At 42.7% G+C, this 26,815-nt stretch overlaps 2 protein-coding genes across 9 annotated transcripts in view; one reads left to right on the top strand and one right to left on the bottom strand.

The window, feature by feature from the left end:
* Positions 1–3,014, top strand: part of PANK2 (pantothenate kinase 2) — a 30,011-nt gene extending 26,997 nt beyond the window's left edge. For all 5 annotated transcript variants that reach the window (XR_011248197.1, XM_069548056.1, XM_069548060.1 and 2 more), the window contains one exon: positions 2,569–3,014. Coding sequence is in view for 4 of the 5 variants with exons in the window: in XM_069548056.1 (XP_069404157.1) it covers positions 2,569–2,619 (51 nt within the window). In the remaining variant the exon portion in view is untranslated. The remainder of the gene's footprint in view (positions 1–2,568) is intronic.
* The window catches only part of RNF24 (ring finger protein 24), a 130,461-nt gene that overhangs the window by 9,365 nt on the left and 94,281 nt on the right, over positions 1–26,815 (bottom strand). The window contains exons 5-7 of one of the 4 annotated variants that reach the window (XR_011248198.1): positions 12,868–12,947; positions 11,587–12,086; positions 7,946–8,012 (exon numbers count right to left, since the gene is read on the bottom strand). Coding sequence is in view for 2 of the 4 variants with exons in the window: in XM_069548063.1 (XP_069404164.1) it covers positions 23,515–23,775 (261 nt within the window). In the remaining 2 variants the exon portion in view is untranslated. Of the gene's footprint in view, positions 1–6,120; positions 12,087–12,867; positions 12,948–20,798; positions 23,776–26,815 lie in introns of those variants that run through there. The other 3 variants (XM_069548064.1, XM_069548063.1, XM_069548062.1) reach the window with 3 other exon arrangements.

Here is a 26,815-nt window from a genome sequence, read left to right as displayed (position 1 = left end):
TTAATTTGCTTTTAATTGAAGAATAATTGGTTTACAGTATTGTTGATTTCTACCATACATGAACATGAATCAGCCTTCGGTGTAGTATGTGCCCTCGTGGAGCCTCCCTCCCACCTCCCCTCGCTCTAGGCTGTCACAGAGCAGAGTTGGGGCGCTCCGAGTCTCAGAGCAGTTCCCCCGGCAGCTTCGCGTGTGGTGGCTCCACCATGTGTGTCCTGCTCTCCCCACCCAGCCCCGTCCACACATCTGTTCTCTGCATCTGCGTCTCTGTTGCTGCCCCGCATATAGATTCATCAGTACCACCTTTCTAGTTTCTATATATATGCGTTAATATGCAATATTTGTTTTTTCTCATTCTGACTTCAGTCTGTATAATAGGGTCTAGATTCATCCACTTAATTAGAACTGACTGAAATGTGTTCCTTTGTATGGCTGAGTAATATTCCATTGTGTGTATGTACCACAGCTGCTTTATCCGTTCATCTGTTGGTGAACATCTGGGTTGCATCCATGTTATTGTAAATAGCGCTGCAGTGAACATTGGGGTACATGTGTCTCTTTCAGTTCTGGTTTCCTTAGGATATTTGCCTCGTAAAGGGATTTCATATGGAAATTTTATTCCTAGTCTTTTAAGGAATCTCCATACTGTTCTTTGTGGTGTTTGTATCAATATAAATTTCCACCAACAATACAAGAGGGTTCCCTTTTCTCCACACCCTCTCCAACATTTATTGTGTGTAGACTCTTTGATGATGGGCATTCTGACTGGTATAAGGTGATAGGTATCTCACTGAAGTTTTGATTTGCATTTCTCTAAAAATGAGTGATGTTGAGCATCTTTTCATGTGCTTGTTAGCCATCTGTTAATGGCTATGGCTATGTATGTCTTCTTTAGAGAAATGTCTTTTTAGGTCTTTTTCCCACTTTTTGATTGGGTTGTTTGTTTTTCTGTTACTGAGTTGTATGAGCTGCTTGTATATTTTGGAAAATAATTCCTTGTCAGTTGTTTCCTTTGCTATTATTTCCCATTCTGAGGGTTTTCTTTTCTCCTTGTTTGTAGTTTCCTTTGCTGTGCAAAAGCTTTTAAGTTTAATTTTTAAATTTTTGTTTATTGTAGTTTTTGTTTTTATTTCCATTACGCTAGGAGATGGGTCATAGAAGACCTTGGTTTGGTTTATGGCATCGGGTGTTCTGCCTATGTTTTCCTCTAAGAGTTTTATAGTTTCTGGTCTTACGTTAAGGTCTTCAATCCCTTTAGAGTTTATCTTTGTGTGTGGCGTTAGGAAGTGTTCTGATTTCATACTTTCACACATAGCAGTGCAGTTTCCCCAGCACCGCTTTTTGAAGAGACTGTCTTTTCTCTATTGTGTACTCTTGTGGCTGCTTTTTCTTTTAAAGCCAACAAATAGAGTGAAAGGGCAGGCCTCTCGTGCGTGGGCACATGTTCTTTGGAGAAGCTTTTCTTGGAAAATAGAACCTTAGTTATCTATAGTATTTCAGAGACCTGTCATATGGTCTGCACTGCAGCAAGCCTTTCAGGACCGTCCCCCTCCTTCTGTGCTCACCTCTCTCTCGCAGTGCGTTACTGTGTGATCGCATCCTTTGGAGACTGATAGATTCTGTGTCATTGTACGATTATCCTCTGATTCTTACTGGCAGTTTCTTTCTGCCAGTATGGGTTTTGTCTCATTTTCTGTTTTCTTTTTAATTTATTCACGTCTTGGTTGTTTTTGACCTAGATTGCTTGCTTCAGGAGATGGTCCAGCATGGTCTTCCTTCAGCTGCTGCTTCTCTGTCTGACATCTCTGCCTTCCCCTCCGGTGCCTCTGTTCTTCAGATGTTGCTCCTCTGACCTCACCCCTCTCTCCATGTTGCCTGAGGGTTCTGTTGTCCTTCTGGCTGCTGCCCTGCTCCAGATCTAGACATCCGGTGGGTGTGGCTGCTTGGCTGCCTCGGGTACCTCAGCTTTGCACATCCTGCATGGAGCTGCCTTCCTTGCTCTCTACATCTCTTGCTCCTGTGTCTTTGTTCTCAGGGGTGGTGTGACCGGATGTGCAGGAGGGACCTCAACTTCCCTGCCACCTTTCTTCTCTTCTTCAGGCCAAGTCTTGAACCCATTCCACCCCATTCTTTGCTCTCCACCTCCAGCCCAACAGGGCCCTCACCCTCTGTGACTTGTCCCTGCTCCTCCTCCATTGCACTTTATGTCTCATCTTCCCTTCATTCTGGAATTATGTTGAAATGCTCCAGGTCCCCATTGCTTCTCATCGCCTCATTCCCCAGGAGATGGCCCAGGTACTGTCTCTTAACCAGAGGTAATGGCCACGGCAGGCCTCAGAGCTTGTGGGGCCCTCACTGAGGGCTCTGGTCTGATGTGCCAGAGTGCCCTCCCCTGCCTGGGAGCTCCTCAGAACTTCTCTGCTGGCCTTGGGCTCAGCAAAATGGGCGTCAGGAAATGAGTGGCAGGAATTAAGGGCCATGTTAGCTTTAATACTAGTAATCATATTTATGGTAATATAAGTAAGTCTAAGGAGAATTGCTCTTATTTTTCTTTCTTTTTGTTTTCAGGGTTATTTTGGAGCTGTTGGAGCACTCCTTGAGCTATTGAAGATCCCCTGACTGTTACCTGGGGCGGGGTTCCTGGAACCTTCCACAGGGGGATCTGTGGATGGACTCTTTTTTAAAGACTTACTCAGTTTTATGATTGTCTACTACCTGAATCAAAGCAAGAAAGGACAAGTGTAATTTTCTAAGTCATCAAGATGAATTCTTAAAAATTCAATCTGAACTAATAACCAGTAAGGAAATATATATGTATTAAAAAAAAAAAAGTGGACCATGTTGGTGAGGATTCTCTGTATTTAAGTTGCTCTTCAGTATAGTGTAGTTTTGAAATTCAGCATCACTCAGTGGAGCTACTTCAGGAGAGAACTGTTCTTTGTTCAGCTGGCTTTGGTTTTGTGTCCTGTTGAATTTGGTAAATATAAGGCAAGCAACTCTGTATTACAATCTAATCACATTTTTGTCAGTGTGGCTTTGGAGAGCGTCGTCTTTGCATTAACTTTGGTGTGTATAGCCTGGTATGAACATTGAAAAGCGTTTCAAGGTTCTGCAAACTTACTGGTAGATGAATTCTTAATTCTGTGCCTGTAACTTCTAACAAGCCACTTTTGGAGGGGCAGTTTCAGGTTGTTACATTGTAGATCCTGGGAAGGTCTGTTTGGAATGACAGGACTTCTGCCCTGGGCAGGATTGCCCTGGGTATTGGACGGATTATGGATGTGACAGAAGTGAATAAGCTAGTAGAAAAAGCATATCTGGAAGGGCCAGACAGAAAAAACAGAGAGGGCCGCTAGTATTGACATCTTTTCAGGGAATGGGGGGAATCTGGTTATTTCAGGCCAGTAGAAAGGGAGGAATGGAGCTGTCCATCGATTAGCTCATGGAGAACAGGGCGGGGCTTCTACTTGCCTTGTGCTTGTTGAAACTGCCTGGGAGTTTGCCTCAGTTGGATATAGTAGTGGAGGGGCTGTATGTGGGAGGCTCAAAAGGCTGCTTGAGGAGAGGCAGATTTTTAGATGGAGGCTTGGTGGAGGTTGGCTTTGAATATTTTGTTTCTGCTGTGCAAAATGATTTAAAAACCTCCTAGGAGAGAGAGCAACATTTGTATGTTCTGCGTCCCTGGTGAAGGCAGTGAAGGTTTTATATAAAGCAGCCTTTGAAACAGAAGGAAATCCCAAGGCTCTCTGGCCTCTTTGTGCCCCTTGGCTTCAGGCGATGAGACTGGCCTGGGAGGGACCACATATGGGAGGCAGTGTTCCAAGGGACAAAGGGGCACAGGAGAGTGGGGTTGGATCACCGAGGGAGGAGGGAGTTTGACCCCACAGTCCCCTCCCTCTCTTGGCTGTTTTCAAGAGTCATGGTCTACCCACCTGCAGGGAGGGCACATCCTGCGTGGGGTCAGCCCAGTGCCATTTCCCAAGGGTGGCCACCTTTGCACACTTTCCTGGGTACATGTAGGCTGTGGTGCTCCTGGCCAGTGCAGGCTGTGGAGCTGGAGGGACACGGGGGGATGGGAATTGCAGCCCAGGGCCATGTGATCAGCTTCCTCTGCTGCTGCTGCCCTTCCTGGGCCTCAGCCTGAGTCACTTCCAGTCCTGTCCTTCTGCCTTCGGCCTGTTCCAACCATGTGCTTGTAGCCCCAACGTCCCCCCGTGGCCGCCAGAGTCAGTGCCACCACCCACTCACTGGTATCATAGTGGTCATGCTTTTTAAGCCCCTTGCACTCCAGATCCTCTTTCCTGCTTCCACTGGGCAGAGGAAGGGAGCCTGCCTAAGCCTGGTTGCTGCCTGTGGACACCCAGGTTGGCCTCTGAGGCCTCGTGGGGTCCTGCCTTTTCTCCTTGGACATAACTGTTCGTGAAGCTGTGCCAGTGCTTTTTGTGGGTCATGTCACGCAGCCCTTGTCATCCCTACCATTTAAACAGAAGAAGGAGCCTGCCCAAAGTCACAGTTAGGATCCAGCAGAGTCCCCTCTCCTCTTATGCCTTGCAGTTGCCTTCCACCTCCATGGATTCACCACTTCCGCTCTTGAGAAACTGCTTCTGTGGCTACACTTTGTGCTTCTGATTAGCCCATCCTTTTACTACAGTGAATCTCATTGCTGAATCTGATGGACATTTCATGTTCTCATCATCTTTAGTTCTGTCATTACAGACCACACTTGCTTTTCCTTCTATCTCCTAGGCCACTTTGTCTCTGCCAGTTTATTCTCCACTGAAGACAGAGATCACTAGCTCTCAGGCTAAATCCTGGATCTACTTAAGCAGACATCACTCTTTGATTTCCAGGGTAGCATGTCTGGCTCAGCCTTTGCTTCTAAGCTCGTCTTAAGGTAGTGACTGCATTTTTCCTTTGCCCCCTTCCCCCTTTTCTTCTGTATCTCCAGGTCTTTATACAGAAATGTCTCCATCCTCTCCCCTGAACCTCCACCAGCATGCTCTCCCAGTTACTGCTACTTCACTAAACTCCAATTTGTAAGATGTGTGGAAGTTCAACCTCTCATCACCACAGGCACCACCCTGATCTAAATCACTGCCCTGTCTCATCTCAGGAGTTAGCCCTTCCAGTCTGCCAGCCTGGGTGGCCTGAGGGTCTCACCCCACACTCCCCCACTAGAGGCAGTGGGCGTGGTAGTGGCTATAACAATGGTCCAGGTGTGAAAGGAAGGTGGCCAGCCTAAGATGGGAGCAGTGTATGGTCAGGTAGAGAGGGGTGTTTTAGTGGGTTTAGAGATGTGGAGATTGGAAGTGGGGGAAGGAGGTTCTGTGAGGGTACTTAGGCTTGCTGGGGGGGGCTTGGTCTTGGGCTGCTTGAATTTTAATGCCAAATAGGCAGCCGGATATTTAGGTTGGAGACAATAGACCTGAGAATGATGTGCATGTAGGTGGGGATTTAGTGAGTCCCAAGGTAGAGTGAGGAAACCAGAGATGGGCAGAGGAGAACACTGAAGAGGGGACTAGCGCAGGGGGCCCGCTGCTCAGGAGACTGGAGGGGAGAGGAGCCCTGCAGGCACCCGCATTAGGAGGTTTCAGAGTTGGCACAGATTTGGTTGCAGGTCATGCATGACCATGAGGAGAGCAGTTTCCCTGAAGCTGTGGAGCCAAAGTTGAGCTGTGCAGAGGTCCTAGTGAGTGAGGGTTGGTGAGTAGAAACAGTAGCTGCCACAGGATGGCTTTGGACTGAGATTTTGTTTCTCCTTCAACAGAATAGTTGGTATTTCCAGGCCTGGGATATAGCTAGAGGAGTGAGATGTGGGCTGGTTCCACCATGGCAACCCTCCTGAGTATTGGCATCTGCGTTTGGGAGACTGCTTGACTGTGTCCCCGCCCATCTCCGGTGCTGAGGCCAGGGTGGCAGGGAGCCCTTGGCCTCTCCCCTACTCATCCCTGACTGGCGCCCCATACCACAAGGAGACAAGCTGGCTCCTCTGTCAGTCACCTGTTGCTGGTGATCAGTTCCATTTGTTCAGAAGCACTTACCTTGACTTTTCAGCTCTTGCCACATGGGCTTAAAGGGAATGTGGGTGACCAAGGGTATGTATGTGCTCAGCACAAAGTATTTTTAAAATCTGCTTTTTATTTACATTTAAGTCAATTACATGCATGTTTTATTTTTTAAACAAGTAATTAGCAAAATGCATTAAAATTTTAAAATAGCAATTAAATATACAAAAATATATAGCTTATAAAAAAACTGCAAATGTTTAAAAATATTCTGCTGCAGAATTCATAGTGTACAAACATGTCTATGAAACCTGAGGCTCAGCATTTCATAAACTTCTTTTTTTGAAGGAGTTATATACAATATCTAGTGAATAAACCCCAGTAGGCTTAAAACTACAAGACTGATATCCCCTCTTTCTGGCAAAGATCTGTCAAGAGACCAAGAGAGGACAGTTCAGGAACACTTTCTTGGAAGACTGAGTTATCATCAGGAAAGAAACACTAGCCCCATCTTATTCTCCTGTTCTAGGCCTGAGAGGGAAGGATGGATGGAAGGATGGTGTGCACCTGGCCTGAGATGCAGATTTTCCAGGCTTATACTAGCTCAGGGAACTGCGAGGGGCTTCATCGAAGTATAGCCAAGGCCCTTGACACTGGTAGGTATGTGTCTCTGGAGCAGGGAGCCCCTGGCTGTATAGCCACAGAAGTGATTTCTGGGTTGGTAAGCAACACGTGCTGATGCTTGGTCTAAAAGTGGAATAAAACTCTGCATCTTGCAACAATTCAGGCTGTGAAGCTGAACTGGGACAATAACAGATTTAATGAATAAGCCTCTCTATTTTCCTCCTCATGTTCCAATCAAATGGAAGCACATTCTGTGGCACACGGGAGCCTTCATTAATCTAGACACCAAAGGAACGTGGCCCAGCATTTTCCAGTTATCAACTGCAGATTTCATCAGAATTTAGACACATTCATCTCCTTTGCTCAAATTCCTAAATACTAATAATGAAAGAGGTTCATTGATGGAAGAAGGGTGGTTTCACATATAGTTCCTTTCCAAATTTCTGGTCACAGGCTTAAGTTACACTTTTAATCCAGGGAATCCCTGGGCTGCTGCTGTGGGTGGCAGGATACTGGGGGGAGAGGGGGTAGAGGTGGGTAAAGAAGGAGAGGCACAGGTCGCTGCCCCTACCCCCAAGGGCTGCCTGGAGGAAGCTTTAACTTTGATCTGCAGAGGGAAGAATGAACTTTTTAAAAAAAAACTGTTGGTGGGGTAATTTCTCATTGGCTGGAAAAAATGTTGGGTGAGGAGAAAATTCTGTGGGAACATTTGTTCTTTAGTGTGTGCACAGAGTGGGGAGGGAAAGGGAATAGGTTCATGAACTTGAACATGGACATTCAGCTATGAGGCAGCTGACCACCTATTTGCTTAGCAACATTTGAGACATCTGCCCCACAAAATGAATTGCTCAGCCTGCTGCTCCAACTCCCGCCTCAGAAACATGGGTCTGCCTAAGAAACCATGGCAGTTGTAGCCAGATGTCACTGCTGGGGTGTCAGTCCTCGCTGGAAACTGGGTTGGGGGCTGGGGTGGGCCTGCAGCCTGCGCTGCTGCTGCTCTGGAGTGTCCTGCCAGACTCAGACATAGGCTGGGGACTTCCCTGGTCGTCCAGTTTCTAAGACTTCGCTCTCCCAGTGCAGGGGGCCTGGGTTCAATTCCTGGTCAGGGAACTAGATCTTACATCCCACACCGGGGGGAAAGAAGAAAAAAATGGTTGTGCTCTCTTGTTATTTGGGCATCTATAGTTAAGAGTCAGGGAGGGACTGAAGTTCGATTTGTGTAGGAAACGAAGATTTCATCATGCTGCAATCAGTGGAAAATATGCCTTATTCAAAAGGAATGTAGTTACAAAAACATCCCCCAATTCTGGGCTCACCTTTTACAGATATTCTGACTTCTGGGATGGGTCTTCCCATGACTACGAATGGTTGAGTAGTACTTGTCTGGTATTACATAAGTGGAAAAAGAAAAAAATTACACAGTTGATTCTTGAACAGATGGATTTGAACTGAGGTCTACTTACACATGGATTTTTTTCAATAAATACATTCTACATGGTCCAAGCTTGGTTGAATCCACAGATGCAGAACCACAGATATGGATAGCTGACTGTCAGGTTACATGCAGGCCATACAGGGTGTCAGCACACCTAACCTGTGTTGTTCAAGAGTCAGCTGGGTATATAATATAGATACATATACACACACATACCCCTACATACATGTACATGTGTGTGTACTTGCTTGTATATGCATGAATGAACAGGGAACCAGCTAATAGTGTGTACTCAAGGGGTGGGAAACTTGGCTTACTGGAGTTCAGGAATGCAAGGACGACATAACTTTATGATTTGTGAACCACGTGAAGGGATTACCTATTCAAAGAATGTAGAAGGAATATTCAGCACTGAGTGAAACCACATTGAGGAGCACAGTGGGCAAAGGTAAATGGAAGTGACTGAGGCAGATCAGGAGGGGAAAGGGAAGGGAGCCAGGTGAACTGGGGCTCAGTGGAGAGCCCCTAAATCTCAGGACAACAGGGGAGTCCCACGTGGCTAGCATGATGTCACTTAGTAGCACCAGCTCCTATGACCCCCCCAGGCCTGCCTGCTGGGCTCCAGACATGGTAGTCAATGCCCATAACGGCTGGTGGGGACACCCTTAGTACACCTGGGTGAGCAGCGAAGGAAACAGGCTTTGAGAGGCTAACTTGTAGAAAGGCACATGGCTAGTGAGTGGCAAGGGGGTGGCTGAAAAACCTGAGCAGCTTTTCTGTCCAGAGCTCTGGGGATGTCTCCTTGTGTGCATTTCATAATTCCCAGAAAACATCTCAGAAACAGTTACTACAGTTGTTCAAAGTAACTTAAGAGTAGAATCAGGCCATGAAGATGATAGGCTTTGGAATAGGGATGTGGAAAGAAAGGATCTTTGTTAAGAAGAGGGCATTTAGCCACGGTGGGAGGTCCTCAGTAGCCCTCAGCCCAGAACTCTCCATGGGCTACCTGCTCCTATCTGACCATTACTTTCTTGGCCTGACCAAATCTTTGTACCTACTCGGCCAGGAATCAGGTCAGGCTGGTTTTGTTTCCTGTTCCTGCAGCCAGCTGAATTCAGCTGTACCCCTAGTAACAACTAGATAATGATTGACCCACCTGTGGAGTTGAGTTGAGGCTAAGTTCTGCTCCTCTAGCCCATGGTACACAAGCCACACTCACTCTGAGCTGCTTAAGACATGTTTTAAGACCAAGTTAAAAAACCATGTCACCTGCCAGCTGCCCAAAAGCAGACCAGAGTCCTCACACAGGTTAACAAAAGGTGAATAACTCATGGAGATAGGTCTGGACAGGGCAGCCTCACTGAGCTGTGAGCCTGATGAAAGAGTATTAAGGAATCTTTAACTTTAATAGTGGAGGTTTGACCTTGTCCCTCACACAAAACTGATTTTAATCAGAATTAAAGGAAGATGTAAATTAAACCCTGGCCACTCAGTTAATGTGGGGAGCAAACATTTGTGTTGCGTTGTTATGAGGCGTAAGAATGCATGAGTGACACTGGCCGTGTTCCAGTAGGACACTAAGCCAGCAAAGCGAAGATGGACACTCGGCCACTTCAGTGTCAGGCCCCACCTTAGTGAAGAGCTGAGTTTTTAAAAGCCCTGCACGTTCACAAACGCTGAGATTACTACAAATACAGGGACTTTGTGAGCCTGTCTCCTTGGTACTGACACTGAAATCCTATGAAAGCTGTGAGATGAAAATAATTTGCAAGCACAGAACACAAGAATTCCTCCTCTGAAGGGAAAGATTCTTTTTCCTATTTGAACTCTTTAACGAAGATGTGACATTTGTCCCAAGGCTGTTACATGAAAATGTGAGTGTTGGCTATTAATGAGGCAAGTCCAGAAGCAAGCCTACCTCTGACATTGGTCACTGAAAACATTTCACTGTAAACTGAGTGCTTTCCAGCATTCAATTCTATTGTGCTACAAATAGTGAATGCAGAAACAGGGTGAAAGTAGGAGCGTACAAATAGTTCTTTTCATGGGTGCCAGACAGGCTAATAAGGCTTTCATATAAAAATATTCCACACTTCCCTTGCCCTGTTTAAAGAAGCAGTCCAGCTGGCATACCACAAATAGGTCACATAGGGTACAGCCAATTCTGACCAATGGATTTGTAATTTTCCGAACTGGATTCCGCCCAGCACTTTTCTAGGCTAATGGGAATTTTCCTCCTCATCTGGTCCCAGCCATCTGAGCCAAGGATAGGTTCCCTCTCCCATCCTAAGACAGTAGAGGCTGGATTCCAAAAATATTCCTGGAGACATTCCCTGAACGGAGTAGCAAAGTTTCCTCCAGCCCCGCTCCGTGTCATAAACGCTGCATTTCCCATGAGAAGCTGCCCCTAATCACACCTGTGGGGTAGAGCAGAAGCAGTGCTGTTGAGGAGGCCACCCCTAATCTGGAAGGAGGTGGAGAGCAGGGCTGTGGAAGAGAACTTGCTGTCTGACCCAATGCTGCTTCACATAGTGAACTTATAAAGTAGTCATGAATCCTGCTGGACTCTGAGTCATTTCTAGAAAAGTAGGACAAAGAACCAAAGAGCAGCATGCGGTTTTTCTCCTGTAACGACACTCTCAACTAGTTATTGTTAAGTCTGAATACTGAGGCACACGCCAATGATGAATAGCCCTGCAGGAGCTTCCTGAAACTATTAACAATTGCAGGTGCCTCCCTGGCTTCAGAATTACATAGGGTTCTTATTTGGGATGCTTTAAATAGTTAAGATGTCAACGACAGGCATTTTCTCTTGAGGAGAAATAGAGACAGGGAAGGGAAGGGAGGGAAGAGAACAGAGGGCAGGACAGGGAGAGGCAAGGGGTTAGCATCCTCCTCAGCTCAGCAAGGCCAGGAGGACTGGCCCATTATCAGAGAGATGCTCCTTTCCGGAGCCATGTGAAAGGCTCACAGCAGCTTCCTACTGGGGCAGTGGGCCAAGACTGGCAGCTACACTGGAGCCACATTGTATATGTGGGGATGTGGGCAGCACCCTGGGGCCCTCGGGTCATACAGGGACAGCATGGGCTCAGAGACCCGCCCCCTGCTGGGGCTCCTGATGGTGGCTTGACTGTGCCTCACTGGTGAGTAGGAGGGGAAATAAGAGGAAATGGCTTTTGACCAGACCTTTCCAAGCACATCTACTGTTTTTAGCTCAGATGATTTGATAAGCAAATGTGAACTTGAGGAAGAATCCGTGGTGGCAGGTACTGCTGCTGTGTTGTAACCAAGCCCCTGGGTTTCCAAGATGGCCTTATCAAAGGAACACAATGTGAACAGCCTTGTTGGCACTGCCTCCGGCATTGCAACCAGCTGTGCTTGGGCTGAGGTAACCGCTGTTTTCACTTGGCTTAGAGGCTGCTGGGAGGGTTTGCTGCTGCAAAGGTGTGCAGGGTCTGCAGAGAAGCTCATGTGTTCCCAGGGTGTGTGTGTGGGGGGAGGGTAGGGGCTTTAAAGACCTGCCTTGAGTTCCTTTCTGTAACACTTGGGTTTATCTTCCCTTCTGGTTGATAAAAGATTCATCTTGGCATGGAGATGAGTGTCTGGGAGACAGAATGTAATGGAGTTAGCAAGAGATCCTCATGAGGTTTCTTGAACCAAATTGTGGGCTCATCCATTCCTCTTGGCACGGGGTAGTGTCAGAGTACTTTGGTTGTCACAAGACGCAGAAGTCTGGGTTCCCAGCCTCGCTGGCCCGAGGGTTCTTTATGAGACAAGGAAGCAGCAGCTGGTGCTCCTGCGAGAGCAGCCAACACAGAGACCACTTGTGTTCCTCCCAGCTCTGCTCCTCCCAGATCCTGCAACAGTTTGATCCTGTGGAGAGCTATACAATGTTCTCTGCCCCGGGGAGGGGTCCCTGTAGGGGTCCGCGGTCCTGCTTACTGTGCAACTGGGCCAGCTGCAGAACTGGCATGTTGCACAGTGGACATACTTTGCGAACTTCCAGCCATTTAATAAGGCACCTGCAGAATGAGACGCCACAAGAGGCAAGATGTCAGTCCCGAGTCTGTGGCACCACCTGCCCACACATCTCACATGCTGAACATGTTGGAAACCCAGATCTGGGGAGTGGAGTGAACAGCCAGGTCCCAAAGAGTTCTACCACTGGGTGGAGAATGCATTTCATTCTCTGGAGGAACCAGAGACTCCAGTTTTCCAAGAGGCTACAGTCAGCATATATCCTCAGTCATCCATGACTTCTTAAAGAATGAAGTACACTGAGGAGGGTGGTGGGAAGGAGGAGGAATAGGTTTTCTAGTACACATACAAAACATAGAATTGTAAGAGAGGGAGGGATATTAAACATGTCTGTAGGAAGGGGGAAGATATGGTCCTACACTACTACTTACACTGACTTATTTATTTTGATTTAAAATAATTATGGTTTTGATTAAAATAAACTTTTAGGAAAGGAAATTCTTACTGAAAAGTTCCAGTAAAATAGCTTTTTATAGCCTGTGTCTCCAAGGAGGTATGGGCTTGTCTGACTGCCTTAAGTCCTGCCTTGGTAGTCATGTTTCCATTACCCTGATCCCTCCTAATGTCTGTCTGTCTGTATCTTTGTCTCTTACACACATGCACACACAAATACAAATGCCACTCAGTAGGGTGCTTTCAGCTTTCTACATTACAAACTAATCATGAAGTCATCAAGCTTGTCTGCCACTGCCCCAAGCCCATGGGTGAGTTGGTCAATGTACCTCAAACTCAGGTCCTCTTAAATAATCCCATGCCAATACTCACTTTCTGTGGAAGGCATGCTTACATGGACAAATCCCCAACTCATCTCGAGGCTTGAAGTCTTCTAGACACACTGCACAGAGCTGAAAGACAGATTTGCAAATGAGGCAAAGTATCTGCTAAGTCATTGCCCAGGCCAATGTAAAGTGCAGACCCCTGAGACCCAGCCATTTGAAAGGACTTTCAGTATCCCACAAGTCTTTGAAAGAAACAGGATCAAATGGGCAAGGTCTTCTGAAGAAGAGTCTCCTGCTCTTCCTGCACATATCTCAGAATTTGAGGGCAGATGGGAGAAGACAAAGCAAGAGGCAGGTTCCTTTACTTCAGTCCATCAGAAGAGTCTGACTTAGGTTTCTTCGTATCAGATAGACTGAACATAATTTTTTGTGCTGTGCCAAGGAGCTGACTTTTTGTAGGAAATGCTCTGCCTACTAGCAGTAGAGCCCCTGAAAGGACCTCGGATCCTGAGGCAGGTGCTGGGGCTCTCCTTTTTCTGCTCTTCATAATGTGGAATCTGTAAACCATAGCACAGCCTTTGGTAATATGCTGCTTGTAGTTCCTGGGGTCCCTTACTCTGACACTGTCCTGTCAGTGTCTGTCTTTGTCATATAAAAAGTGATTCAGGAGTCACTGAATTTAAACTTAGGAAAATGTACAGATGGGGCCAGGATTGCTCTGATAGGTGGCTAGCCTCAACTGCTTGGAAAGAAGCCTTATTCAAACCCAGATGCTGGGTTCCAACCACTTCTTCTTCAGCACTTACCAGGGCCAAGGGACACCAAGTATCGTCCCATTTACTCAATTTACAGATGGGGAAACAGAAACTCAGAGCAGTAACCATGTTGCCTGGAGGCAATGCAGTTGGTGAGTGGCCAGGCCTGGGTGAGAATCCAGGTCTGTAAACACTTTGATTTGCCCAAAGCTTGAACTCCTCCCTGCTTGCTTCCCTGTCCATCTCCAGCGGTCCTGGTTAAGCCATCACCATTTCTTGTTCAGACTGCTGACCAGCCTCCCCATCACCCATTTCTTAACCTATAATATGTAATCCAATATTCTTAGGTTTTGTGACAGGACATGTGGCTCTTTGTGCCCTGTGGCCAGTGCTATGAATGTTGGTCTTCCATCACCCTTCTCCACAGAACTCTCAGGGCCTTGTGTAACAAGATCTTCACAGGAGGAGGAGAATGGATAAGTGTCTTATCAGTTTGGATTACTGCTGAGACAGCACGAGAGGAGGGAGGAGAGCAGGACAGATGGCTGGCCTCGGCTGGGACACCCAAGCTCTGTGACTTCTGCCATCGTGTTGCCCCTCAAGCTCTCTTCCTTTATCTGCAGGGTAAGGACATTATGTGCCTCTCCCTCCCTCCACCTGAGACTGTCATCATGTCATCAGCTCAGGTTGGGGGCAGGCCTGAGGAGGTAGGAAGGCATTCTACCGATACCAGTTTTTATTCATATTTAAATTTAGTGATGGGAACACTATTTTCAAGCCCATTTTTGTTTTCTGGAGGAAGGTTAAGAACAAGCTGTGGGTAAAGATGAGAAACTAGCAGTTTTGGTCTTGGGCTTCAGCTTCCCATCTGTAAAGGGGGAATGATGTTCCCACCTCCTACACTGTGTGAACAGGTCCTCTGGCCTTAACATCGAGCTTTCTTCCTGGCATAACCTTCTGGAAAAAAAAACAAACATTGAGGACTGCTGGCTCTGCCTTGTAGAGATTCAGTGCTGATCCTACCAAAGGGCAAGATGATGGATGAGTCATTCATTTTTATTTGGTTATTTTCCCAGAATCCAAAATTAGATTTGTAGCCTTTTCAAATGGAGTTACTATTAATGGCTATTATGTTCTTTTAAAAAAATTCTAAAACCATAGTCAACTTGAAAAAAAAGAACAAGATAAACTCTGACATGTTAAGTGCTAAAGGTGACCAAAAGCCAAGGGCAGTCATGATGAGAGAAGCTTAGATCTGACTACTTAGCAGTTCCCTCAAGGGTCAAACTAATTTTACAAATTTACAGACTGTACTTTGCAAATAAGCTTTATTCTGCAGTATTTCAACGAGATTGTTTTTTTTTCACTCCTTCTTTTAAAATGGAGATATAATTCATACTCCATAATATTCACCCTGTAAAGCATACAATTCAGTGCATGCTAAGTCACTTCAGTTGTGTCTGAGTCTTTGCAACCACATGGACTGTAGCCCATAAGGCTCCTCTGTCCATGGGCTTCTCCAGGCAACATACTGGAGTGGGTTGCCAATTCCTCCTTAGGGGATCTTCCTGACACAGGGATTGAACCTGGGTCTCCTGCATTGCAGGTAGATTCTTTACTGTCTGTGCCACCAGGAAAGCAATTCAGTAGTTTTTTTTTTTTTTTAATATATTCACAGAGTTGTGCAACCATCACCACTATCTAATTTTATGTCAGCAAATTTGGAAAACTCAGCAGTGGCCACAGGACTGGAAAAGGTCAGTTTTCACTCCAATCCCAAAGAAGGGCAATGCCAAAGAATGTTCAAATTACTGTACAGTTGTGCTCATTTGACATGCTAGCTGGTGGCTCAGATGGTAAAGAATCTTCCTGCACTGCAGGAGACCTGGGTCGGGAAGATCCCCTGGAGAAGGAAATGGCTACCCACTCCAGTATTCTTGCCTTGAGATCTCCATGGACAGAGGAACTTGGGACTACAGTTCATGGAGTCACAAAGAGTTGGACACAACTGAGCGACTAACACACTCATACATGCTAGCAATATTATGCTCAAAATCCTTCATGCGAGGCTTCAGCAGTACATGAACTAAAAAATTCCAGATGTATAAGCTGGGTGTAGAAAAGGCAGAGGAACCACAGATCAAATTGCCAACATTTGCTGGATCCCAAAGAAAGCAAGGGAATTCCAGAAAAACATCTATTCCTGCTTCATTGACTATTCTAAAGCCTTTGACTGTGCAGATCACAACAAACTGTGGAAATTTCTTAAAGAGATGGGAATACCAGACCACCATACCTGTCTCCTGAGAAACCTGTATGCAGGTCAGGAAGCAACAGTTAGAACCGGACATGGAACAACAGACTGTTTCAAAATTGGGAAAGGAGTACATCAGGGCTGTGTATTGTCACCTTGCTTATTTAACTTACATGCAGAGTACATCATGTGAAATGCTGGGTTGGATGACTTATAAGCTGGAGTCAAGATTACCGGGAGAAATAACAACCACCTCAGATATACAGATAATGATGGCACTCCAAAGGCAGAAAGTGAAGAGGAACTAGAGAGCCTCTTGATGAGGGTGAAAGAGGAAAGTGAAAAAGCTGGCTTAAAACTCAACATTCAAAAAATAAGATCATGTCATCTAGTCCCATCACTTCATAGCAAATAGATGGGAAAAAATGTAAATAATGAGAGGCTTTATTTTTTTGGGCTCCAAAGTCACTGCAGGTGGTGACTGCAGCTAGGAAATTAAAAGATGCTTGCTCCTTGGAAGGAAAGCTATGACAAACCTAGACAGCATATTAAAAAGCAGAGACATCACTTTGCTGACAAAGGTCCGTCTAGTCAAAGCTATGGTTTTTCCAGTAGTCATGTATGGATGTGAGAGTTGGACCATAGAGAAAGTTGAGCACCAAAGAAGTGATGCTTTCAAATTGTGGTACTGAAGAAGACTCTTGAGATTCCCTCAGACTGCAAGGAGGTCAAACCAGTCAATCCTCAAGGAAATCAACCCTGAATATTCATTGGAAGGACTGATACTGTAGCTGAAACTCCAATACTTTTGGCCACCTGATGTGAACAGCCGACTCATTGCAAAAGACCCTGGTGCTGGGAAGGATTCAGAGCATGAGAAGTGGGCAACAGAGAATGAGATGGTTGGAGAGCATCACCAACTTAATGGACATGAGTTTGAGCGAACTCCAGGAGATAGTGAAGGACAGGGAAGCCTGGTGTGCTGCATGCAGTTCATGGGGTCGCAAAGAGTTGAACATTACTTAGTAACTGAACAACAACAAGTAAGCAGTCACTATCCATTCTGCCTTTTTCCCCTGGTAACCACTGATTAATTTCCTGGCTTAATGTATTTGTTTATTCTGGTCATTTAAAAATGGACTGGAATCACGAAATGGCATTCATACAATGTGTGGTCTGTTGTGTCTGTCTCCTTTCACTTAGTATGATACCTTCATGGCTCATCCATATTGCAGCATGAATCAACACCTCATTTTAATGGCAAGATGGTATTCTGTTATATTGAATATACCACCTTTGTTTATCCAGTCATCTGTTGATAGCAACTTGGGTTGTTTCTACCTTTTGGCTATTGTGAATAATGTTGTTCGAAACAAGTGTACAAGCATCTGTTAGAGTTTTCAATTCTCTTGGAGTTTTCAGTTAGGAGTAGAATTGCTGGATCATACGGTAACTCTGTGTTTAAGTTTTTGAGGAACTACTAAACTGTTCTCCAAAGTGGCCAAACCATTCACATTCCCATCAGCAGTGTATTAGGGCCCCAATCTCTCTGTATCTTCAGGTTATTATATCTTGTTGATTTATATACAGTCTAGATGGTATGAAGAGATACTTTATGTTTGAACTGGATTGCCCTAATGACTAACAATGTGTTTATTGACCATTCATACACCTTCTTTGGAGAAATGTCTTTTCAGATTCTTTGCCAATTTTTTAGTTGGGTAATTTTTCTTTTTATTTTTGAGTTGTATGAGTTTTTTATATATTCTAGACACAAATCCTTTATCAGATAGCCAGCTGACTTTGACAAGGATGCAAAAGAGTTTCTGTGGCAGAAGGATGGCCTTTTGGCAAATGGTGTTGGAGCAACTGGACATCCAGAGGCACCAGAAGTATGATAGGATCCCTAAAGCAACCAAAAAAAAAAAAAACATTGGTAAACTGGACTTCATCAAATTTAAAAACTTTTATTCTATGAAAGATCTGTTAGGATAAAAATACTGGGAAAAAGTGTTTGCAGATCTTTTAAATTTTTAATTAATGAGTGAATGAATGCCTGTGTTGGGTTTTTGTTGCTGAACATATAGGTATAGGCAAGTGGGAGCTACTCTTTGTTGGCATGCACAGGCTTCTCATTGTGCTGGCTTCTCATGTTGCAAAGCACAGGCTTTAGGCATGTGAGCTTCAGTAGTTGCAGCACACAGGCCCTAGAAAGCATAGGCTCCTGTAGTTGTGGTGCATGGGCTTAGTTGCCCTGCAGCATGTGGAATCGTCCTGGAACCAGGGATTGAACCCACATCTTCTGCATTGGCAGGTGGATTCTTTTTTAAATATAAAAAAATTTTAATCAGAGGATAATTGCTTTACAATGTTGTGCTGGTTTGTGCCATTCATCAACATGAATCAGCCATAGGTATACATATATCCCTTCCCTCTTGAACCTCAGTAGCACGTAGATTCTTAACCACTGAACCACCAGGAAAGTCCCAGATCTTTTTATTTTGTAGGCTTTTTATTATTGAGTTGTAAAAGTTATTTATATACGCTGAATACCAAACTTTTCAGATAAAAGATTTGCAAATATTTCCTTCCTGTGATTTGTCTCTTTACTTTCTTGATAATGTTCTTTGAAGCACAGAAGTTTTAAGTTTTGATGAAGTTCAGTTTATCTAGGTTTTTCTTTGGCTGCTTGTGCTTTAGGTGTCATACCTAAGAAACCACTGTCTAGTCCAAAGCCATGAAGATATATATTTATGTTTAATTCTAAGAGTTTGGTTATTTTAGTTGTTACATTTAGGTTTTTGATTCATTTTTGAGTTATTTTGTGTATGGTGTGAAGCAGGGCTCCAATTTCATTCTTTCTTTTCTTTTGTAAAAACTTTTATAGTTAAAACCCCCAATATGACTTCTAAGTTATTATTTTAAAAACTTTTATTTGACTATAGTAAGAATAATATAATCAAATCAATATAATTCAGTCAACATCCTTTGACTTATTTTCATTTCCAAGGAAAGAAAAATACTTTGCACATGAGTAAATATTAGCAAGTTGAGCACAAAGTTATATATGATGACCGATTTCATTCTTTTGTGTGTGGGTATCTAGTTATCCCAGGACCATTTATTCTCCCCACTTTTTCAAATTATGGGAGTAAGGCAACACATTTACAAGAGACTTGGAAAATACAAAGTTACATATAGTTCTATATATTATAATTATTTAAGTAGATAAATTAAGATTTTAATTGGAGTTTCAATATCAAACACTCAAAAATTAATAGAATGAAAACACAGAAAAGTAGAAGGATGTAGTAGACCTGAAAAGCCTTATGAACCAATTCAACATGATTAAGATTTATACAATTTTCACACAACAGCAGGATACAAATTCTATTCCAGTTCCCATAGACTATAAACTAGGAGACACTGGAACATATCCAGAGACATACAACAAGGTGCAAAAGTTTCATGGTCTAAAGGTATTGAAATCATATAATCTGTTCTCTTATCACTGTAGAATTATGCTGGAAATCAAAATCAAAAGATACTCGAAAATAACCCACATATTTTCAAGTGCAATGTGACATTTACCAAGAGAGACCTTTGACTTAGCCATTGAAAGCTTCAATGAAGTTAAAAGACTAAAAAACCAGAGGGCGATTGCAGAGAAGAAAACATTTAAATGAGAAATTAGTATCAAAATGAGAAGTTAATATTAAAAATACTTTAACAAAATCCCATGTTATTCAGAAATTAAATGTCCACTTTTAAGTGATGGGTGTATCTAAGAAGCCATGACAAGGAAAATTAGAAAAATATTTGTAGTAGAATAAAAATGAAAAGAATTTATCAGAATTTGTTTCATGAAGCTGAAGCTGCTCAATGCAGCTAAATACAATGTGGAATTTTAAATAAGCTATGAAAACAGATAATGGACACTAGCATAAAATTTGGTGAAATTTGAACAAAATCTGTAATTAATAATCCTGTATCACATATTAATTTTTTTTTACAACAGAGTATTTTTTTTATATTCTCAGAATTGGATTAGAAGTTTCAAGCCTCATTCACATTAAAAAAAATCACCAAGATAATAAGCTTTCTAGACTTTTATCAGTAATACTAAGTGGAACTCTATCAAAGTTTTGAGTGAATATAAATTAGAAATCTGGCATTCTACTCATACTTAGTCAAACAAGTGAAACCAAAATGTCATAAAATTTTTAGCTAGGCAAAAATAGGATCCTAAGTTTCTTAAAATGTATATATTATATATACTATATATATACATATATATACACATATACACACACACACAAAAGCTTTCTTACTATACTAGGTATTATGAAAGAACAGAGGAGAAATTGGAAAACATAAACTAAATGAAATGGCAATACTGAATATGAAATAGAGAAATGAAACAAACTAGATAAAAGTAAAAGATCATCATATAATCCAGTTGTTTTTAAAGATAGCTGTTCATTGGAGTCACATCCAGAGCTCTGGAGAAAAAACAATACCTGGGTATTTGTATTTTTCAAAAAATTCCAAGTAATGTGCATCTGGATTTTAAAAAGTGATTACAGGTTTTTCTATTTCATGGTAATTTTGGTGATATAGGGTTCTATTATTATTATTTTTTTGACCAATCATGATTTAATGGTACTAAGTGAATAACAGTTACATAATCACAACAGTAAAAGATGATTATTAGTTTTCACAGTCAATATCCAGACAAAAGATAATTACAGTTGAAAGCCATAATGGAAACATGACTAACCTAACAATATAAAATAATTACATACAATTTAGGGGATTAAGTAGAGTGATGTGGTAACTGGAAGTGCTTATGACATGCATATGTTTTCATCCATCCAACAAGTCTATGTCCTGTGGTTGGCACATTTAATCCATTTACAGTTAAGGTCATTATCAATATGTATGATCCTATTACCATTTTCTTAATTGTTTTGTTTTTTTGTAGGTCTTTTCCTTTTCTTGTGTTTCTTGCCTAGAGAAGTTCTTTTGCATTAGTTGAAAAGCTGGTTTGGTGGTGCTGAATTCTCTTAACTTTTGCTTGTCTGTTAAGCTTCTGATTTTTCCATCAAATCTGAATGAGTCTTCTTGGTTGTAGGTTCTTCCCTTTCATCACTTTAAATACATTGTGCCATTCCCTTCTGGCATAGATTTCTGTTGAGAAATCAGCTGATAACCTTATGTGAGTTCTCTTGTATGCTATTTGTTGTTTTTCCCTTGTTGCTTTTAATATTTTGTCTTTAATTTTTGTCAATTTGATTACTGTGTGTCTCAGTATGTTCCTCCTTGGGTTTATCCTTCCTGGGACTCTCTGTGCTTCCTGCACTTGGTTGACTATTTCCTTTTCGGTGTTAGGGAAGTTTTCAGCTATTAGCTCCTCAAATATTTTCTCGAGTCTTCTGTCTTCTCCTTCTGGGACTTCTATAATGCTAACGTTGGTGCATTTAATGTTGTCCTAGAGGTCTCTTAGGCTGTCTTCATTTTTTTCCTCTATGTTCTGCTTTGTGGCAGTGATTTCCACCATTCAGTCTTCCAGGTCACTTATCCATTCTTCTGCTCCGTTATTCTGTTGATCCTTCTAGTGTATTGTTCATCTCTGTTTGTTTATTCTGTAGTTCTTGTTGGTCTTTGGTAAACATTTCTTGGATCTTTTCCATTCTTTTTCTGAGACTGTGGATCGTCTAAGCTATCATTCTGAATTCTTTTTCGAGAAGATTGCCTGTCTCCATTTCATTTAGTTGTTTTTCTGGGCTTTTATCTTGTCCCTTCATCTGGGACATAACCTCTGCCTTTTCATTTTGATTAACTTTCTGTGATGTGGTTTTCGTTTTGGTGGCTGTGGGATTGTAGTTCTTGCTTATTCTGTCTGTCCTCTGGTGGATGAGGTTAAGAGGCTTGTATAGGCTTCCTGATGGGAGGGACTAGAGGTGGGAAAAACTAGGTCTTGCTCTGGTGGGCAGGGCTGTGCTCAGTAAAACTTTAGTCTGATTGTCTGCTGATGGGTGAGGCTGTACTCCCTCCCTGGCAGTTTTTTGGACTGAGGTGACCCCATCCTGGAGTCTATAAGCTAGGGTTAATGGTGAACTCCAAGATGGCTCATGTGCCAAGGGACACCTCTTTGGACTGCTGCTCCCAGTGCCCCTATCCCTGCAGCGAGCCGTGGCCAAGGCCACGGAGACCCTCCAGCACTAAGCAGGTAGTCTTCTATGAGGTGACTGTTCCTTTCCCCTGGGTCTTGGCACACATAAGATTTTGTTTGTACCCTCCAAGAGTGGAGTCTCTGTTCCCCCCAGTTCTGTGGAAGTTCTGTAATCAAATTCCACTGGCCTTCAAAGTCAGTTTCTGTGGGGATTCCTAGTCCCTTTGCCAGATACCCAGGCTGGGAAGCCTGACATAGGTCTCAGAACCTTCACAACAGTAGGAGAACTTTTTTGGTATTACTGTCCTCCAGTTTGTGAGTCACTCACCCCATGAGGATGGGATTTGATTTTATGGTGACTGCAGCTCTCCTTACCATCTTGTTACAGCTTCTCCTTTGTCTTTGGACATGGGGTATCTCTTTTTGGTGGGTTCCTGCATCCTCCTGTAGATGGTTGTTCAACAGCCAGTTGTGATTCTGGTGCTTTTTGCAGGAGGAGATGAGCACATGTCCTTCTGCTCCACCACCTTGAACCAATCTACAGCACCATTTGTTGAATAGACTATTCTTTTCCTATTGAATGTCTTGGCACCCTTGTTGAAAATCAATTGACCATAAATGTATTGGTTTATTTCTGAACTCTCAATTCTATTCCATTGATTTTTATGTCTATCCATCTGCTTGTATCACACTGTCTTAAATACTGTAGGCTTGTGGTAAGTTCTGATATTGGGAAGTGTGAATCCTCCAGTTCTCTTCCTTTTTGAGATTGTATTTGGCCATTTGGGGCTGTTACATTTCCATGTGAATTTTAAGTTCTGCTTGTTAATTTCTACAAAAAAAGGGCAGCTGTGATTTTGATAGGAGTTGTGCTGGTTTTGTAAATATTGGGGGGAATACTGCTGTGTTTAACAATAGTAAGGACTTCCCTGGTGGTCCAGTGCAGTGGTTAAGACTCCACCTGCCAATGGACACAGGTTCGATTCCTGGAGACTCCACATACCACAGGGCAGCTAAGCCTGTGCACCACAGTTTGAGCACCCTAGAGCCTGTGCTCTGCCACAAGGGAATCCATTGCAATTAGATGCCTGTGCACTGTAACCAGAGAGTAGCCACAGCTAGAGAAAACCTGCAGCAGACATCCAGCACAGAAAAAACAAACAAACCCAAAACAGTAGGTCTTCCAAGTCATGGATACAGGAAGTCTTTCCATTCATTTATGTCTTCTCTAATGTCTTTCAATGATGTTTTATAGTTTTCAGTGTACAAGTCCGAGCATCTTTCTTTTGTCAAATTCATTCCCAGGAATCTTACCCTTTTTGGTGCCATTACAATTGGAATAGTTTTCTTAATTTCATTTTCAGATTGTTCATTGCCACTACAAAGCTGATTTTGTATATTGATCTTTATTCTGAAAAATTTCTGAACTCATTTACCTCTTGATTTTAGGTGGATTCTTTTGGGGTTTCTGTAGCTACAAAATCATATCTACAAATACAGTGTTACTTCTTACCTTCCTATCTGGATGCCTTTTACTACTTTTTCCTGCTCAACTGCTCTGGCTTGACTCCTCCAGTATAATGTTGAATAAAAGCGATTAGAGTAGGCATCCTTGTCTAATTTCCTCTTAGGAGGAAAAGCTTCCAGTCTTTCAATAAGTATGAAGTTAGTTGTGGGTTTTTCATAGAAACCTTGATCAAGTTGCAGAGGCTCCCTTCTGCTCCTAGTATATTGAGTATTTTTATCCTCTGTGATCCACCTCCCAGAATACTGGAAATAAAAGCAAAAATAAACAAATGGGATCTAATTAAAATTAAAAGCTTCTGCACAACAAAAGAAACTATAAGCAAGGTGAAAAGACAGACTTCTGAATGGGAGAAAATAATAGCAAATGAAGCAACTGACAAACAACTCATCTCAAAAATATACAAGCAACTTATGCAGCTCAATTCCAGAAAAATAAATGACCCAATCAAAAAATGGGCCAAAGAACTAAATAGACATTTCTCCAAAGAAGACATATGGATGGCTAACAAACACATGAAAAGATGCTCAACATCACTCATTATCAGAGAAATACAAATCAAGACCACAATGAGGTACCATTTCACACCAGTCAGAATGGCTGTGATCCAAAAGTCCACAAGCAATAAATGCTTGAAAGGGTGTGGAGAAAAGGGAACCCTCTTACACTGTTGGTGGGAATGCAAACTAGTACAGCCACTATGGAGAACAGTGTGGAGATTCCTTAAAAAATTGCAAATAGAACTGCCTTATGACCCAGAAATCCCACTGCTGGGCATACACACCGAGGAAACCAGAATTGAAAGAGACACGTGTACCCCAGTGTTCATCGCAGCACTGTTTATAATAGCCAGGACATGGAAGCAACCTAGATGTCCATCAGCAGATGAATGGATAAGAAAGCTGTGGTACATATACACAATGGAGTATTACTCAGCCCTTAAAAAGAATACATTTGAATCAGTTCTAATGAGGTGGATGAAACTGGAGCTGATTATACAGAGTGAAGTAAGCCAGAAAGAAAAACACCAATACAGGATACTAACACATATACATGGAATTTAGAAAGATGGTAATGATAACCCTGTATGCAAGACAGCAAAAGAGACACAGATGTATAGAGCAGACTTTTGGACTCAGAGGGAGAGGGAGAGGGTGGGATGATTTGGGAGAATGGCATTGAAACATGTATACTATCATGTAAGAAACGAATCGCTAGTCTAGGGTTTGATACAGGATACAGGATGCTTGGGGCTGGTGCACTGGGATGACCCAGAGAGATGTTATGGGGAGGGAGGTGGGAGGGGGGTTCAGGGTTGGGAACTCATGTACACCTGTGGTGGATTCATGTCAATGTATGGCAAAACCAATACAGTATTGTAAAGTAAAAAAATAAAATTTAAATAAAAAAAAAGAAATCATAAAAAAAAAGAATGTTGAATTTTGTCAAATGCTTTTTCTGCATCTATTCAGGTGGTCATGTGTTCTCCCTACCCCTTTATTCTATCAATTGGGTATATTACATTGACTGATTTTCCTTTGTTGAACCAACTCTGTATTCCTGGGACAAATTATAATCCTTTTTATATGCTGCTGATTTTGGTTTGCTGGTGTTTGTTGAAGATTTTTGCAACTATATTCATAAGTGATACTGATTTGGAGCTTTTTTCTTTTTTATGATATCACTGACTGGTCCTGATATCAAGATGACACTGGCCTTACAAAATGAGACAGGAAATCACTCTTCATTTTTCAAAGTCAAAGAACAGATCCTATCAGCTCTGTCAGAAATTGGGCTAGGACATACATTTACTGATTGGTCATTGCATAGATACTTGAGTCCATTTGTTTTACATGATAAAAGGCAGAAAGGTCCTTAACACATTATTGACTAGAGATATATTAATTCATCTTTTCTTACCTGAACATTATTGACCGGAGATGTATTAATACATTTTTTGAGAGTGATACAATTAACATTACCATGTGAAGTTGTTAGAGTTTAAAATTGATCAAGGGTTCATTATACAACGTAAGATTGTCATGATCATTCACATTTTGCTCTGTTGGATTTTTCTTCCAACTTTGTGTATGTTATAACTGCAAGTTTATTACCATAAAATTTTCAAAAATGACACATTGTGAAATTTTGAGTAAATAAGAATTTTCCAGTAAATTTTATGCAGATACTTTCTCTGTTGTCTGTGCAACATATATAATAGTGTATCAGAAGATGATTTTTCAGAATACACTTCTAATTCAGATATGAATATTCAGTTCAGTTCAGTCACTCAGTCATGTCCGACTCCTTGTGACCCCATGAATTGCAGCACGCCAGGTCTCCCTGTCCATCACCAATACCTGGAGTTCACCCAAACTCATGTCCATCAAGTCGGTGATGCCATCCAGCCATCTCATCCTCTGTTGTCCCCCTCTCCTCCTGTCCCCGATCCCTCCCAGCATCAAAGTCTTTTCCAATGAGTCAACTCTTCACATGAGGTGGCCAAAGTACTGGAGTTTCAGCTTTAGCATCATTCCTTCCAAAGAACACCCAGGACTGATCTCCTTTAGAATGGACTGGTTGGATCTCCTTGCAGTCCAAGGGACTCTCAAGAATCTTCTCCAACACCACAGTTCAAAGGCATCAGTCCTTTGGTGCTCAGCTTTCTTCACAGTCCAACTCTCACATCCATACATGACCACTGGAAAATCCATAGTCTTGACTAGATGGACCTTTGTTGGAAAAGTAATGTCTGCTTTTGAATATGCCATCTCGGTTGGTCATAACTTTCCTTCCAAGGAGAAGCGTCTTTTAATTTCATGGCTGCAATCAGCATCTGCAGTGATTTTGGAGTCCCCCAAAATAAAGTCTGACACTGTTTCCACTGTTTCCCCATCTATTTCCCGTGAAGTGATGGGACTAGATGCCATGATCTTAGTTTTCTGAATGTTGAGCTTTAAACCAAATTTTTCACTGTCCTTTTTCACTTTCATCAAGAGGCTCTTTAGTTCCTCTTCACTTTCTGCCATAAGGGTGGTGTCATCTGCATATCTGAGGTTATTGATATTTCTCTCAGAAATCTTGATTCCAGCTTGTGCTTCTTCCAGCCCAGCGTTTTTCATGATGTACTCTGCACAGAAGTTAAATAAGCAGGGTGACAATATACAGCCTTGATGTACTCCTTTTCCTATTTGGAACCAGTCTACTGTTCTGTCCAGTTCTAACTGTTGCTTCCTGACCTGCATAGAGGTTTCTCAAGAGACAGGTTAGGTGGTCTGGTATTCC

The sequence above is a fragment of the Ovis canadensis genome, chromosome 13, assembly GCF_042477335.2.
Source record: "Ovis canadensis isolate MfBH-ARS-UI-01 breed Bighorn chromosome 13, ARS-UI_OviCan_v2, whole genome shotgun sequence".
Lineage (NCBI taxonomy): Eukaryota > Metazoa > Chordata > Mammalia > Artiodactyla > Bovidae > Ovis > Ovis canadensis.
Note: the sequence above shows the minus strand (reverse complement) of the source record. Positions and strands in the feature narration are given on the sequence as shown.